This window comes from Loxodonta africana, chromosome 23 (assembly GCF_030014295.1).
Source record: "Loxodonta africana isolate mLoxAfr1 chromosome 23, mLoxAfr1.hap2, whole genome shotgun sequence".
Lineage (NCBI taxonomy): Eukaryota > Metazoa > Chordata > Mammalia > Proboscidea > Elephantidae > Loxodonta > Loxodonta africana.
The window spans coordinates 52,996,611-53,013,549 of record NC_087364.1 but is presented as its reverse complement, the minus strand read 5'-3'; the positions used below and the strand labels follow the sequence as shown (position 1 = coordinate 53,013,549).

General features: G+C 36.7%; 1 protein-coding gene across 1 annotated transcript in view; it reads right to left on the bottom strand.

Annotated features, from left to right (window-relative positions):
* The window catches only part of NAALADL2 (N-acetylated alpha-linked acidic dipeptidase like 2), a 679,917-nt gene that overhangs the window by 128,267 nt on the left and 534,711 nt on the right, over positions 1-16,939 (bottom strand). The window contains exon 5 of the mRNA XM_064275490.1: positions 7,176-7,326. Within this exon, the coding sequence (XP_064131560.1) occupies positions 7,176-7,326 (151 nt within the window). The remainder of the gene's footprint in view (positions 1-7,175; positions 7,327-16,939) is intronic.

Below are 16,939 nucleotides of genomic sequence, written 5' to 3'. Positions count from 1 at the left end.
GTTCTAATTTAGCTCATTTCTACATGCAAAATAATATTCGTGGAATCACCACAAGTTTCGAAGTTAGAGAGCCTGGGATTTTAGTCCTGATTATATTAGTCAAGTCACTTTAATTAAGGCTAAGTTTCTTTAAGACTCACTTTTCTTGTCTGTAAAGTGAGTTAGTAAAAGCTTTTCCAGTTCACAGGAAAGTTGGAAGAACCAAATAAGGTAAAGAATGAGGAAAAAAAAAAAAAAAGTTGCTATGGAGTCGATTCTGTCTATAAAACAGAGTAGAACTGGCCCATAAAGTTTCCAAGGAGCGACTGTGGATTCAAACTGCTGACCTTTGGGTTAGCAGCTGTAGCTCTTAGCCACTGTATCACCAGGACTCCATAGAGTGAGAAAAAAAAAGCTCTATAAAATGTAAAACTCATTCTCTTCTTCTTCCAATTAGCTTCTTGCATTTATTGTGGTGGAAGTTTATCGACAAGTCATTAGTATTGTGTTAAAGCAGTGGATGCTATTATCTTCTTAGAAGAACTCATGATTTATTGTGAACATTTTGTTTCTTAAACAAAATAAACTGCTTCTGTTGATAGAATACTCTTAAGATTGCTCCCAGTACAACATTAAGTAATGTTGACAATGGGCTATAGAGCACACTGACTTCCTATGAACAATAAATGTTCTCTGCAGGCTACAATAACCTTAGGCATTTCCACAGTCAATAAGAAATTTTTCTGTTTGGGAAAACTTATGTTAACAAATGTTTTTTAATTAGAAATTTTAAAGGAACAATTTGAATTTAAAGAGTCTGTTTTTTCAATATATTGTGAATTAAACTTTTTGAAAAATATCATAGTGATTAATGGCGAGCTCGCCTTTAAATGATTCTAAGAACCAGGCAGAACAATAATGCATGTAGCTTTAAGGACACACGCAAGAACCATCAGTCAGTTAGAGTGAAACAGTAAGTATACACACTTTTTATTTTTCCCCAACCAAGTGACAAGGCATTTCATGCTGTGAATATCTAACACTTTGCTTTGACAACTAGGCAAATATTTATATTTTCTGCTATTCTAGTCAGGGAATAGCTCAACACTGTCTCAGTTGATTTAGTGTCAATTCAAGTAAGTCTTTCTACATTTGTCCAGGTAACTGGACCAAGGACACCTGGTGAAGACTTGTCACAAATTACAGTGGTATTCTTTATTCTTTGAATAGTTTTGGTTGGCGGAGGTGATGTTGAACAGACAGTAGATAAACAACACACAGACTCACTGAATTGTAACACTGGGAATATTAAATAAACTGTGTCATTTGATATACTTCACTAGAGTAAAATCACTGAAAAGACTTTCCTGTACAGAATTTAAAACAAAGAAAAAAAAAAGGATTATAGTAAATAGACAGAGGGGCATATACACGAAGCCATGAATCTGGATGGATTTATGGAACTGAGGTATGGTATAAGGAAAATAATGTCTAAGTCAAGATGAAAGAAATGATCTGGATTTTAATTAACTAGTTGTCCATGTGGTGAAGTGGTTAAGAGCTCAGGCTACTAAGCAAATCGTTGGCAGTTGAATCCAGCAGCCACTCCTTAGAAATCCTATGGGGCAGTTCTACTCTGTCCTATAGGGTCATTGTGAGTTGGAATAAACTCCATGGCACACAACAAGAAGTAGTCCATAGATTAGCCAGGCAGTTATCTGGAGGTGCTACTAAAGTTAAAATCAACACTGCACCCAAAGGAGAATTCAGAAAACAAATTATCAAAGGAAGATAGAATTTCTGACTCCTAATACTATTTCTTTTTTTTAATACTATTTCTGGAAACCCTGGTGGCGTAGTGGTTAAATGCTATGGCTGCTAACCAAAAGGTTGGCAGTTTGAATCCACCAAGGTCCTTTTTGGAAACTATGGGGCAGTTCTACTCTGTTCTATAGGGTTGCTATGAGTCAGAATTGACTTGGTGGCAATGGGTTTTTAATACTATTTCTAGTTCAGATTTCAGGCACTCTTTATGCTGAGAAATTGTGAAAGGATTGTTTCATTCCATGTTTCAACACAGACAAAATGGAGTACTTGTCAAAGATAGCTATTTCACACTTCCTATCTTTATGCTCACCCCCTAGCTTTCTGGTTATCTCTTTGCTTTCAGATTCACCTTAAGCTGGTCAGCGTTTTAAAGCCAAGCACATCTTCAATTTTAATTGACCATTGGTGTTATAATTATGATCAGTTACTGTAAATATCATTTCTTATGCCCCATTTGCTTGAGTTCCCAGCTAAAATGATCAAGTGTCTTGTGCTTCGAGATTAAGAATAGAATTTCCCTATATGAACCCTAAAGTCTCTTAAAAGTCTAAAATCATATTGCTTTAGGGACTGAAGTTTGCTTGGACCATAGTTTAGTATTGTTGAAGCACTTGTAGCGAGTTGGTGGAAGCAGTTATGATGAAGAATTTGATATGCTGGGCATTTAATCTTTGAAACAATTGATAAATTATGAAGGGAATTAAGGGAATAGATAAGATCTGTGATTTCCTAATATTGTACATAGTATTTCACAACTTTTCGAATCGATGGGACTTTTGCTATTTGGGATGTTGGAAGAGATGTGAGAAAACTAACAGAAACATTTAAGGAGAAAAGGCATGTATTTTGTGAGCAAAACTGTCAGTGGAACGTGCTTAGCCTTACTTTTTTGAGCCAATGTGACTAAACCAAAAAACCAAACCCAGTGCTATCGAGTCGATTCAGACTCATAGCGATCCTATAGGACAGAGTAGAACTACCCCATAGAGTTTCCAGGGAACGCCTGGTAGATTTGAACTGCCGACCCTTTGGTTAGCAGCCATAGCACTTAACCTGTAGGCTACCAGGGTTCCCGCCAATGTGCCTAGGTTAATTAAAGTCAGGGTACAATCCAGGTCAAAATTAACAAAGACAACCAATCATGCAAAGGCAACAAGTCATTCATTTAACAGACATTTACTGAGAGCTTAACGAGTACCAGAATTGGGGTGAGAGTCCAGAACACTCAGGTCAGAACCCTGATTGAAGCAGAGGAAGCAAACATGAAAAGTCAGAAATACAAGACTCTGTGAGAATCGGAACATGAGGTCATACAGTTCAGGTCGGTAGTCCCTGTGTTCCCACTCAGGTGCGGAATGTGAAGAACAGTAAAGGTTCTCTACTTCAGTGGTCCTCAAACTTCAACTGCATTAGAGTCACTGGGACAGCTTTATAAAGTATGGTTCCCTAGACCCCTCCCTCAGAGGTCCTTATTTAAATCTGGGATGGAGCTCAAGATTTTCATTTCCTTACAAAAAAAGCTTGGTGGATGTTGTTGTTGTTAGCAGCCATTGAGTCATCCCTGACTGATGGCGACCCCATGCACAATGGAACCAAATGCACCCAATTCCGGGTCATTCCCAGGACTGGGCTGTTGTGATCCATAGGTATTCATTGGCTGGTTTTCGGAAGTAAATAACCAGGCCTTTCCTCTTAGTCTGTCTTAGTTTAGAAGCTCCATTGAAACCTGTTTAGCATCATAGCAACATACAAACCTCCACTGACAGACGGGTGGTGACCGAGCATGGGGTGTATTGTTCAGGAATCGAACCTGGGTCTCCCACAGAGAAGGTGAGAAATCTACTACTGACCCACCAATGCTTTAGAATGGCAAGACAGTGGTTTACAGTTAACAGAGATTGGTGAAGAGGATAGAAAAACATAATTAAAATACCATATTTTTACACAAATAATGCACTTGTTAGACTTTTTTTTTTTTTGCCATGTCCTCCCTCGAGAGGTATTTTCGAGTAAGCTAACTATGCTAATTTTTTTATTTGTTGCTGTATACAAATTAGCATAGAACGCTTTTGAAAATGTTTGGGGTAGGGCAAAGTTGGCAATAAAACATATAATGTGCACTACTTGCATAAAAATACAGTAAATATAAACCAAACCATAAAGATAACAGAAGAGTTTAAGAAAATTTCAAGAGGGAAGGATAAATGAGTCAGGGATATAAATGACTGCTGTTAATCAGAGTTTCTTAGCAGTCAGGCAAAAAGAGAAATACAATGAGTTATATCTTTCCTTTTTTAATGTTACTTATTGTGCTTTTTATGAGAAATAGAAACATCTTCAAATATCTGCTTTTAATATAAACTCTTAATTAAAAAAACTAAAGGAATAACATAATTCGTGATTGTTGAAGTCATTTCAATGGAAGCTGAAATAATCTAATCTTTTCTGAGCATCTCAATTTAAATAAGGAGTTTAATAGAACTGGCAAGTTAACATGTCTCTTCAACTTTCTCAAATATCAGTTATTTCCACAATATATACACATATGCATATTTTTTGTTTACAAAATAAAACTAACAGTTAAGTAAGTTTAATTTCTTACTAACTATATAGGGTTCCTGTAGGGTCGCTATGAGTCGGAATCGACTCGACGGCACTGGGTGGGTTTTTATATAGGTTTCAGGTGAACCACTAAAAATCTGATATTTTGTCACTGAAACTAAGGAGACTGACTTACAATTTATTTGGATAGAGAGCCATTTCATCTCTATTTGGTGACGTGGTCAGCAAGTATGGCTATTCATCTTGTAAAAACAAATATTTAAAAAGAATTAGAATAAAGGGAATAGAAAATCATTTGGCAAGCACCGTAGTAGTAATTGTAGAAGGAAGAATATTGATGGATGCTAAATTTTGTGGAGAAACATAAGTAACAGTATTTTTGCATAGTCTCATAGTATGTTCTCATAATATAATCATTAATTAAAAGAAAAACACTATGCATTTATAGCCACGAAAACTAGCAGATACCACATGAACCAAGGGATAAAATTTAGCATCAAGAAAAATGAGATGTATCAATGATCTGTACCTCCTGATACAATGCACTGAGGTCACAGCATTTCTTCTATAGTATTCCTGCTATAAATGCTAGCCACAATCTAATCATTAGAAACATTGAAAAAACTCAAATTTAAGGATATTCTACAGAATGATCAGCTAGTGTTTTTCATAAGTGCAGAGGTTATAAAAGAAAGAGTAAGGAAGTACAGTGTGCAAGTCTGGATTGGATATTCAACCAGGAAAAAGAAAACAGTGGGAGACTTGATAAAGTTCAAATAAGGTATATGGATCCCTGGTGGCACAGTGGTTAAGAGCTCAACTGCCAGCCAAAAGTCGGCAGTTCGAATCCACCAGCCAGCTGATCCTTGGAAACCATATGGGGTGGTTCTACTTTGTTATATAGGGTCACTATGTGTTGGAATCGACTTGACAGCAATGGGTTTGGTTTGGTTTTTGGAAAGTCCATATATTTGTTACTAGTATTTTATCAATATTAATTTGATAATGGTACTATGACTATGTAATGTTATGTTCTATTAGATGATGTTGGAGAAAAGGTATACAGATTCATGTATACTATTTTTTCAATATTTTTATAAGTATTCTGAGATTGCTTCAGACTCTGGTTATTATTTTGATAGACATACCTGAATTCTATATTTATGAAATTACCTGGGCCAAGAAAATGTTAAGTTTAAATGTTGCTAAGCAGGCAACTTTACCAAATTAAGCAGAGTACCGATAAAGTATCTGCTTTGAGGGAGCTTTGTAGCCCATTGTTTTTCCACAAAGACCTGTAAGCTGTGATAAGAAGCCTCCAGAGCTGAGCAATTACAACCCAAGGTAGCGAAAGCATTTGCAAATTAGACAGCTGGACCCATGTTTTTGGTGATGCCTAGAAATTGTAGATGGACACCTACAAATTCTAATTACAAAGCTGGTATAAAGACAGATGCTGAACAGGGAGGTCCCAGGGAAGGTTCTTAGATGGATTATTAAAGGGGTACTTTTGTAGTGTATGGAAACCCTGGTGGCATAGTGCTTAAGAGTTCAGTGCTAACCAAAAGGTCAGCAGTTCAAATCTACCAGGCGTTCCCTTGGAAACCCTGTGGAGGCAGTTCTACTCTGTTCTATAGGGTCACTATGAGTCAGAATCAGCTTGACAGCCACGGGTTTTTTTTTTTTTTTTTTTTTGGTAGTCTATGAAAAACAAGGCAGATCTGTAGACCCAACAGAAATTCAGAAACTATAACTCATATTTGATTCAGTTTGTTTCCTTTTTGAAGAAAATTATTAATTGGGAAACTTAATGGATAGATGACGGATGGATGGATGGATGGATGGATGGATGGATGGATGGATGGATGGATGGATGGATGGATGGATGGAGGGATGGAGGGATGGAGGGATGGACAGATGATAGATAAAAGACAACTGGGCTTGAGCATGATACCTGCAAGTTCTTTTGTGATATTTTATGGGAAAGAGGGGAAATACTGGCAGAACACATATAATTATGTGGACTTTGTAATTACTGGCTGAAATGTCATAGTTAATGGGGTTAGTGTCACCCTGAAAGAAGATTTGGAGAACTTTTTCCTCAGCCAAGTCTGTATAAATAGGATATTTGTCAATGACATATTGGACAGAAATTCAATAAAACAGTGAACACCTGCCAAAAATACAGTTGTCTTCTCTCTGCCACATGACCCCCCGCTATCATTAACACAGACTACTGGGGAAGAGAAGGATGTTTGATGCAAAGATGGCCATCTCTAGCTGTCAGTGAATGGCCTAACCAATGAAATCTTTTTTCTGAAGAAGCCAGACAATTTGACCATACTAATTGTGTTCTTCTCCAGCATCATTTCCCACAGCTCTCTCCCTCAACTGACCATGTACACCCCTAGACTCTGGACTTAAAGTTATTACAGTTACCCCCAAACATTAGACGTTTAAGGCTACTGGCTATTTGCATATACTTCCCACCTACTTGGAATGCCCGCTCTCTCATGGTGTAAATTTATCTTATCAGTCGATCAATAATAGCACATAAAACATATCTATAGTCTTCATGATACCGCAATTTGTTGAGACAAAAATTTATTACAGACTGTTTTTGAACTTTTATTGCAACAAATTGGTAGTTTCTCATTTTGAGAAGGTAAAAAATTCACTTTTCAAAAAATAAGGGGGGAAGAACTCTGCTTCAACTTCACTATCCCTTGAATAAGTAAGCAGCATGTATTTATAAACTGCAATGTTATAATGATTACAAGAGTAATAAAGATTAATAATGAACTTACCCACACTAGGATAACCAGGCGTAGAAGGATCTCCTCCTGGATTCAGCGACACCATGAAGGTTTCATAGCTAAGATTTTCCGTCTTTGGTAAATCACAAGGATCAATATACAGAAGAACACCTCCAAATCCAGCTTTTTCCAGTAACGAGAGCTGAAAGAGGGGATCAAAGTATTAATACATTATAACGTATTGTTCAAAGTTCACAAAATACATGAAGTTCATATACTACCATTTCAGAAATGTGGCTAAAATAGAATGATTTGCTTTTCTGGACACTTTCTTTTAAAAAATAATCAAACATTTCATATTCCCCAATTACCAAGCCCATTCAGAGGGTTTTTCTCCTGGCCTCTTCCATTTTTTCCTCTATATAAGCCACACTCATATATTTTCTATAGGTGATTTCAGTTCTCTTGAAATATGTTCACATTGTCTGGCTATTAGCCACTGTCCTAAACAACCTGAGCACTTTCACTATGATAGTCACACTGGACTTCTCAGTCAGTTTACATAGATCTAGCAACTGAGCAATAACTGAAGTGTTGATGCATGGCCCAGTTGGGGGCCTCCTTCTGAATGCTCTGTTCCTGTCGTTAAACATTTTGAAAATTGCCCGATTACATCATTTGAAATCTATTCAATATAAAGACTCTTCTCAGATGTTTAATAAGTATACAAGAGTTGAGCATGACTGGATGGAAGTATTAACATACCATGTTCTTTTTGCTTTAATGTGTTAAATTGATATTTTGGGGGAAAAGGGTAGTATTCATCTTAGTGTAACTCACTTGATATTAGAAACAATAGTCATGACTTGCTAATTCTATGTATTTCCCACGAGAGAATAAAAGCTATTATTCTTGTTGCTGTTATTAGGTGCCATCGAGTTGGTTCCAGCTGATAGCAAATCCATGTACAACAGAATGGAACGCTTTTGGGTCAGTGCACCCTCACAATCATTGCTATGTTTGAGTCTGTTGTTGCAGCCACTGTGCCAATTCAGCTCATTGAGAATCTTCCTCTTTTTTACTGACCTTTTTCTTCACCAAGCATGATGTACAATAACACATACAAAGTGAGACAAAGTCTCACCATCCTCACTTCTAAGGGGCATTCTGACTATACTTCTTCCAAGACAGATTTGTTCACTCTTCGGGCAGTCTGCGGTATTCTTTGCCAATATCATGATTCAAGGGCATCAATTCTTCTATGGTCTTCCATATTCGTTGCCCAGCTTTCTCATGCATGTGAGGTGATTGAAAATACCATTGCTTGGGTCAAGCACATCTTAGTCCTTAAGGTGACATCTTTGCTTTTTAACACTTTAAAGAGCTCTTGCAGCCAATTTGCCCAATGCAAATACATCATTTGATTTGACTGCTGTGTCCATGGGTGTTGATTGTGGGTCCAAATAAAATTAAATCCTTGACAACTTCAATATCTTTTCCGTTTATCATGATGTTGCTTATAGGTCTCACTGTGAGGATTTTTGTTTTCTTTATATTGAGGTATATTTCATACTGAAGGGTGCAGCCTTTGATCTTCACCAGTAAGTACTTCAAATCCTCTTCAAGCAAGGTTGTGTCATCTGCATATCACAGGTTGTTAATGAGTCTCTTTCCAATCCTGATGCCACATTCTTCTTCATGTAGTCCAGCTCCTTGGATTATTTGCTCAGCATAGAGATTGAACAAGTGTGGTAAAAGGGTACAACCCTGATGCACACCTTTTCTGATTTTAAACCACTCAGTATCTCCTTGTTCTGTTTGAACGACTGCCTCTTGGTCTACGTACAAGTTCCTCATGAGCACAATTTAATGTTCTGGAATTCCCATTATTCGCAATTATCCATAATTGCAAAATTATCTTTGCAATTATCCATAATTTGTTATGATCCACACAGTTGGAAGCCTTCACGCAGGCAATAAAACACAGGTAAACATCTTTCTGGTATTCTCTACTTTCAGCCAAGATCCATCTGCATCAGCGATGATATGTAATTAAAAAAAAAAAAAGAAACCAAACTCGTTGCCGTTAATTTGACGCCGACTCATAGCGACCCTATAGGACAGAGTAGAACTGCTCCATAGGGTTTCCAAGGGGCAGCTGGTGCATCCCAAGTGCCAACCTTTTCGTTAGTAGACAAGCTCTTAACCACTGTGCCACCAGGGCTCCACGTGTAATTAGGGCACATTAAAGGAAAAATGGGGAATATGACCGAAGATCATATTGTTACTCATTTGTAACTTCAGTTAACACTTATACTTCACTTCCAATTACTGCTTATGGTGTTTATTGAGTCTTTTTTTAAATTTTACTATTGGTTTGGCAAAAATATATGTAACAAATTGTTTCTCATTTCAACATTCTTCACGTATACAATTCAGTGACATTAATTATGTTTATCATGTTGCTCAGTCATCACCGTTATCTGTTTTCAAACTTCCCATTACCCTTAACAGAATCTCAGTATTGTTCATTGAGTTTTACTGTGGACTCAGCAAGGCAATAGGTTGGGCCCCTGGCTCCATCATTCCATGAAAGCAGGGATCATGCTTATCGTCTCCACCATTGTACACCTCGTACTTAGCAGGGTCAAGCACATAGTAGGCACTCAAGGGTATTGCTAAATGAAAGAATGAATGAGAAAGATGCTACTAATGCAGATTAGTGCAGAAGCTAGTCTTAAAGAAAAGGGAATCCGGAGAAAAGACTTAACATGTACTTCTATAAGGAAAGAAACAATTTATAATTGTACACATAACATGATTTCAACTAAGTATAAAGAACATAGCATAAAGAAAAATAAAAACTGGTACAAAATATAAGCATGCCACATTACTGGCATTTTTCCTAGTCCTTTTAAAAATGTTCTGTACTTTCCAATTTTTGGTGTAATGAGCAAGCATGTACTATTATTTTTATAGAAAGGAAAAAAAAGCGCTAACATTGAGAACCTGAGTAAAGTATAATTGACTTGCATTTTCCTTCTATAACAAACCAACAAGATAAGACTTCTGTCATTATTTTCCCTTCAGCATTTTAATGAAGAAGAGGGTAGAATTTAAAGAGAAAGAGGAAAGAAAAGAGGGAAAAAGAGCAAAGAATATGCAAATAAGGCCAGATTTAAGACTTGCTCTCCAATTCCTTATCCTTGAAGTCCTTTGGGAGGACTTTTAAGGTTTAGATGCTGAAATCACTATTCTTAAAAAGAATGATCAATGGAATGACTTTGAATGTTCTGCTTACTATAGAAGAATGTATCAAAAGAAATGCAAACTTATCTGGGTAGCAATATTTTTAAATATGAAAAATATTTTTTCTTATTACTAAACCAACGTATGATCATTAGAAAGAAAAAAAAAAGGAGACTCACTGCTTAGGGGAACTGAGCTTCTGTTAAGGTTGATGGAAAAATCTGGAAATGGATGATGGTGCTGATTGCGCAACCCGATGAACCTAATGTCACTGGATTATACACGTGAGGAATGTTGAAATGGCAAAATGTTTTGCTACATGTATATTTAGCACAATTAAAAAAGATAAAGGCAGTTCCATTATCCTATCTATCAGGTGATAGCAATGTTAACACAGTGGCGTATCTGGACACATTAGGATTTATGCACATACACACATACACTTACCAAAAAGATAACATAATATAAATACTATTTTATAATCTATTTGTTTCACTTAATAGTACATAGTAAACATCTGTCCATTGTAATAAGTATATTTTATATAATTTTAATAGCCATATACTATTTTATTATACAGAGACCATCAAACGTTATTTAACCAATCTTTAACTGTTGGTGATAAAAATCGTTTTTAATTTTTTTTAATGTTATACTGCAGTGAACTTCCTTGTAGCTAAATCTTTGCACAAATAACTATTTTCATGAAATGTATTTCCACGAGAAAAATTTCTAGGTCAAATTATTCCTGTTCTCATGATTTTTGATAAACTCTTTAACCTCCAGAAAAGCTGTAATAAATTATGTTCTTATCAGCTACATCTGTAAGTACTGTTTTCCCTCAACCTCACCAACAATGAATGAAACTACTTTTTAAGAAATATTTGCTGATCTAGTTAAAAGTTATTTGTCTTTTTTTTTTTTTTTAATTGCAAGTTAGGTTAAACATTTTTTGCAAATGATTTAGGCATTTGGATGTTTTCTTTTGAAAATCGCCTACTTGTGTAAAATTATTTTTAACATTCCTGAGCCACTTATCCATTTGCAACTGTGTATCTAGTGTCACTTTTTCTGCAGGTAATACACTGCCACTGTTATACAGAAATAAGTAAAACAAGGTCTCTACTGCTCTCAGGAGGTTGACTCTACTAGTGGAACGACCAACAGTTTCCCTTGAATGCTAATCCCAGTTAACTGGCAACGAATGGCTGCCTGGAGAAGGATTGTGAGACCATGTTCAGGGTCAATGGAAAATGATCCCATGGGTGATGTTGGTCATGGGCACAAGAAAGGGAAGTGGTTATACATACTTTTTTTTTTAATTTTTTGATTCTGCTTTGGTGGGATAGTCAAAATATCCTAAAAAATTCTTTTTAAAAAGCCAAATAGGATAGCTATTTATTGACTGTTTAATGTTTATGATACCGAGTGTTTTAGATTTATCATAATTGTATATTTTGTCTCTTCTGTGTTTATCTGGTAATATGTGTGACCTCCCTTTTATAATCAATATATATCATGATTTCTTTTTTCTATAGCCGATGGCCTATGATAAAGTAGTCTGGCTTAATACTATACTATTTTTGGCCACAGTTGACCACTGCTCCACAGCTCTGAAGGGACAACCCTTTATGTGATCTAGCTCCCTCTTCTGATCCTCCAACTACAATGAGTCGGACATGAGATGGACACCTCTGTGATGTTGTCAGCTGTGGTTCCTGGTCCCATCCCTAAATTACAGTGGTAAGACTCTTTAGTCAGTAGTTTAGCTAGCTTGTCTACCAGTAAATTTCCGACGTGAGTGGCTGGGTGATGCAAATGGTTAAGCACTCAACTGCTAGTCGGAAGGTTGCCGTGAGTTGGAATCAACCCAGCAACTAACAACAACAAATTACTGATAAGTTAGGCAATAGAAGAAAGTGCCTATTTAATCAAATAAAAAATGTTTCATTGTATTGTTAACTTTGTATTTTGAACATGCTGAGGTTGGGGTTGGCTAAAATGTTCTAGAGGCCTGCTACTTCGATGGCATTATATATTTTTTAAGTGCACTGAAGGGCAAGCCAATGCAAAAAGGATGAAGCCAGCTGACATTAGGCTATCTGCTTTGGCTGGTGGTAGACTATCTCTGGGTGCACAGATGGAAGTGTGTAACCCTGCTCAGCACTCTCACAGCCTGAGAGAGCTTCAGACCGAGGATGAAGATTATACCAGGTCTTCAATTCCTGAAAAACAGAAGCAGGTATGGGATGTGAAGATTTACTGACCTTGAACTTACTTCTCTATAGGAAGTGAGTAAATGTACAGAGTGGTTAAAATGATAACTTCATGATGGTTCTTTGTCATGCCAACCACCCTGTAAACTAACACATTTGACATAGGTAGGGGCAGTGAGAACTTGAGAATGGAGACACAAAAAATGAAGATGAATGGTGTTGGCCCCAAGAGCTATAAGGTCATAGAGAAGCTGGCCATGGCCACAGGCTGCCGTGGTGCACATTATCCCAAGGCTGTATCCACCTGGTGGGGGGACACCATTTCCTAATTCACACAAAGTACCATATGAGAAAATAGCTTCCCCATTCAGAACCAATGTCAAACATGTGCAAACTGAGGTTTTCAGGGTATAGAAACTATGAGCCTTGCCAAAGAATCTAGTCTGCAGTAACATAAAAGAAGCAGGCATTCAGAGAAAATGGAGATGAGGATGAGAGTGAAAGGGAATGCCAGGCACAGACTCTCCAAGTCCAGCTGTACTCCTTTCACTTAGAGTGAGTAAGATTTTCCTGTTTCCTTTTTTCTGATAACTTCTGTCACTTGCAAATAGACCAATCCATAACCAAGACAACAGGAAAAGCAACAGGCTAGGACATGGGACTGGATTTCAGTACATACGCTGACACCAAATAGCAATGTGACAACTTACATAATCTCTCCAGGCCTTTGGTTTCATCATCCATAAAATGCAAAGATTAAACTACACTGTCCTCATGAAGGCTTTCTGCTCTATATGAAAAATCATATAGTCTAACCCTATGAATTTAAAAATGTTTATAAAGGCATATTTACTGTATTTTTAAATAGATTGTCACACATGATACTTGCCTTTTAACTACTGGTCAGGAATATATTCACCAAAAATAACACAATTTCTATGAATAAGAATGACTTTTAAAATAGGTTTCCGATGTTGTTTGTAAGAATATATACAATCAATATTTTAATTTTGTAATAAACTTCATTAACCAAACCCAAACTCATTGCCGTCGAGTCGATTCTGACTCACAGTGGCCCCACAAGACAGAGAAGAACTGCCCCATAGAGTTTCCAAGGAGTGCCTAGTGGATTCGAACTGCCAACCTTTCGGTTAGGAGCCATAGCTCTTAACCACCATGCCACCAGGGTTTCCATAAACTTCATTAGGAGCAAAATATAAGGAAATTTGAAACATTTAGAATCCATACAACAAAATTTTTGTGGGTAACTGAATTAATCTTTTCTTCATTTTCCAAGTCTAATTTAATACACTGTGCATTACTAATTTAATCTTTCAAAATGTTTACACCCTAAATTATTCCACAAATCTACAATTGCAATAATCATCATACAAAGCTAAATGGAGGGTATTTTAACACAGCTATCAACATTCTGTTTATATTGGAAATATTTCTACTCTAATAAGTAATTCAACTAGTATTTTATTTCTAGGAGGGAAGTTAAATATTGTTTAAATTTACTGAACATGTTTATTCAAAATGCCCATCAGAGATAATCCCTAATTTGTCCATAGTTAAGAATCTACCCCCAAAAATATTTCACATGATGCTTGCCGTGAAAATAGTCATCATTAAACCAATCTACTTTCGTGCCTCCTCACCTTTTGTTGAACTCACAGAACAACTAAGCACTGAGCCAACGTGATTCTTGTCCAGTTTTCATGAGTACTAAAATCTCAATGTTCCCAACATACCTGACATTGCTGCTAGACTAGTAACCAAGAAATTATCATTAGTCATCCTGAGACAGTTTGTGTTTCTAATTTAGTCAGTTCTCTTCAAGCCCTGTCATAATTCCACCAACAAAAAAGACATTGTTTAGCGCGTTAATCGTGTCTCTGGTCTCCAAAAGTGAAATTTTTATTTCATTTATCTTTCCAGGAGTTTAAAGGGTTTTAGTGGGTAACTTCAGTAGCATTAGATTGTGACGTGCTTGAGGGCAGGAAGGCTATAGCTTCATCTTGTATCCCATTGCCTGTTACAGTGCCTGGAACAAAATGATTTTTTTGTTGCTGTTAATTGAATAAATTAGTGCATTTATCCACTAATAAATGGATGAATGCATGAATAAATCAAAAACAGTACCTATGGGTACAAGTGTATTACATGAATGATATTTTGTTTTACTCTTCACATCCACCGGCTGAAAAACATAAGTAACGCATTTTATTACGGCATCTTAAATAGACCAGTTAGAATGTAAATATAAGTAATAAACCAGCTTGCTTTTGAAATTAAAAAAGCAACACATTTAACTAAATGTCTTATGTTCTCTCCTTATTCTTCTCCAAAAATACATAGTTAAAAATAGGTTTGTTTTCGGTTTCATTTTGTTTTGTTTTTATCTAAGAGTAGATACAAAGACAGGGGTGGAGACTGGCCCAATGTGGTTGGAACACGTGAGCTTTTTCTGCTGATAGGATCTTATAGGTTCATGTCTTTGGCCAACTTCAAGGTGGTTGATCCCAAATTTCTTGCTGTGAACCATATTAATACATTTCTTAATGTGTATAATCTATAAAGCTAGATCCTGTCAGTTGTCAAATAACAACTTGCAAAATAATTTGTACTGCCACTCTATGGGCAAGATGCAGCAGTCTTATTGGATGGAGCTTACAGGAACACTAAGCCCCCTCAGAATTATTCTCTCAATTGGGTAACTGAAAATGGTTCAACATTTGTTTTACATTTCCATTGCCTTGGGCAGACAGCATTTGGGACCTTGGAGGCAGCATGATATTCAGGGGGGAAAAAATGAACAAATTTCAAAGAAAATCAAAGCCAGCAAAGCTGGAAGGGAAAGAGCCCTGCTCTAATTTCTGCCAGTTAAATTCTCTCCTTGTTGACTTTCATTCTTACCTTTTAACCAAAATAACTTTTCTACTCTAGAAGGAAGCTGTTGTTGCTATTGTCATTAAGATGACCTGGGGAAATTATTCATAGTGTCCAGGAAAACAAACCCAGTGCCATCTAGGAGTCCAGGAGGGGAATATTAATTAAATTCCACAGGTAGGCTTCAATTTTTTTGAAGATGCTCCTAAAGTTTCAACTCACTGTCTTGAACCAATTGAAAGTCAGCCCTGTTCTTTTTCATTAGTCTGAATGCATATGGCATCTCTGAACTACCACCTGGATACCAAGAACCAAATGAGGAAGCTTGTGTTGTTTTTCATCATTTAGCTTCTTCAAAGTATCATTCTAGCACTAAGACCATACCACTGACCTCCAAACCCAGAAAAGTCTTCTAAGTCTTCATGTGGACAGCAAGGGTAAATATAACAAAAATGCCTTCGTTTTAAAGATAAAATCAAGGTCCACATTAGGTAAGTGTCTTGCCAAACTCTATACAAAGATTCAGGGACATAACTGTGATTAGAACCTACGTTTTCTGAGCCCAGTTTAAGCCAAATCATTGAATACTTATTGAACATCTACTATGGGCCAGGCACTATCTCATAAGTTATTTGTTGATTTTTATTCAGATCATTTGATATAAGTAATTTCCATTCCCATTGTATAGTTGCTGTTAGAGGTGAAGGGTGTGGTCCAGAGTCAGGGTGAGTAAGTGGTAATGCCAGGGATCAAACTTGAGTTTTCTGAATTCAGTGGAATTCCTTTCTACCAAAGTACAAATTATATCTTTCAATGATATCTTCATCCTTTACAAAGACAAATAGGCTGGCTAAAGGGTGAATTTATAAAACATATCAGATGCTTCTTGCTGTGATCTGCTTTCTGAGAAATCACTGCAATCAATACTGTAAGAATTATATGTCTGTTCATTCAGATTGCTAAAAAGACCTGAATTTTTAGAGTATTATTATAGTGATTAATATGCATTAAAACAACAATATAAATCAAATTGAGACCAGACTGACTGGTCTGACAAAGACTGGAGAAACTTTGAGATTATGGCCCTCTGGCACCCTATTAATTCAGTACCGAAGTCTCTCCTGAGGTTCACCCTTCAGTCAAAGATTAAGCAGGCCCATAAAACAAAACAAGACTAACTGAGCTCACCAGCCCAGGAGCAAGGACAAGAAGGCAGGAAGGGACAGGAAACCTGGTAATGGGAAACCCAAGGCCTTATCTTTTTGGGTTGGTTTACTTGTTTTGTTTTTCACTGAAATTTCTATATATGGATATGTTATCTCGGGTCCCAGGTGAACATACAATGAAAGGGTGAGGAGACCAGAAAGTATTTTCCTAAACGCTTTTCTTTTTGGAGGGGTGGAGGTTTGAGATGGGGACTGGAAACAAAGTAGTCTAGGGTATTTTCCTCTGCCAAGA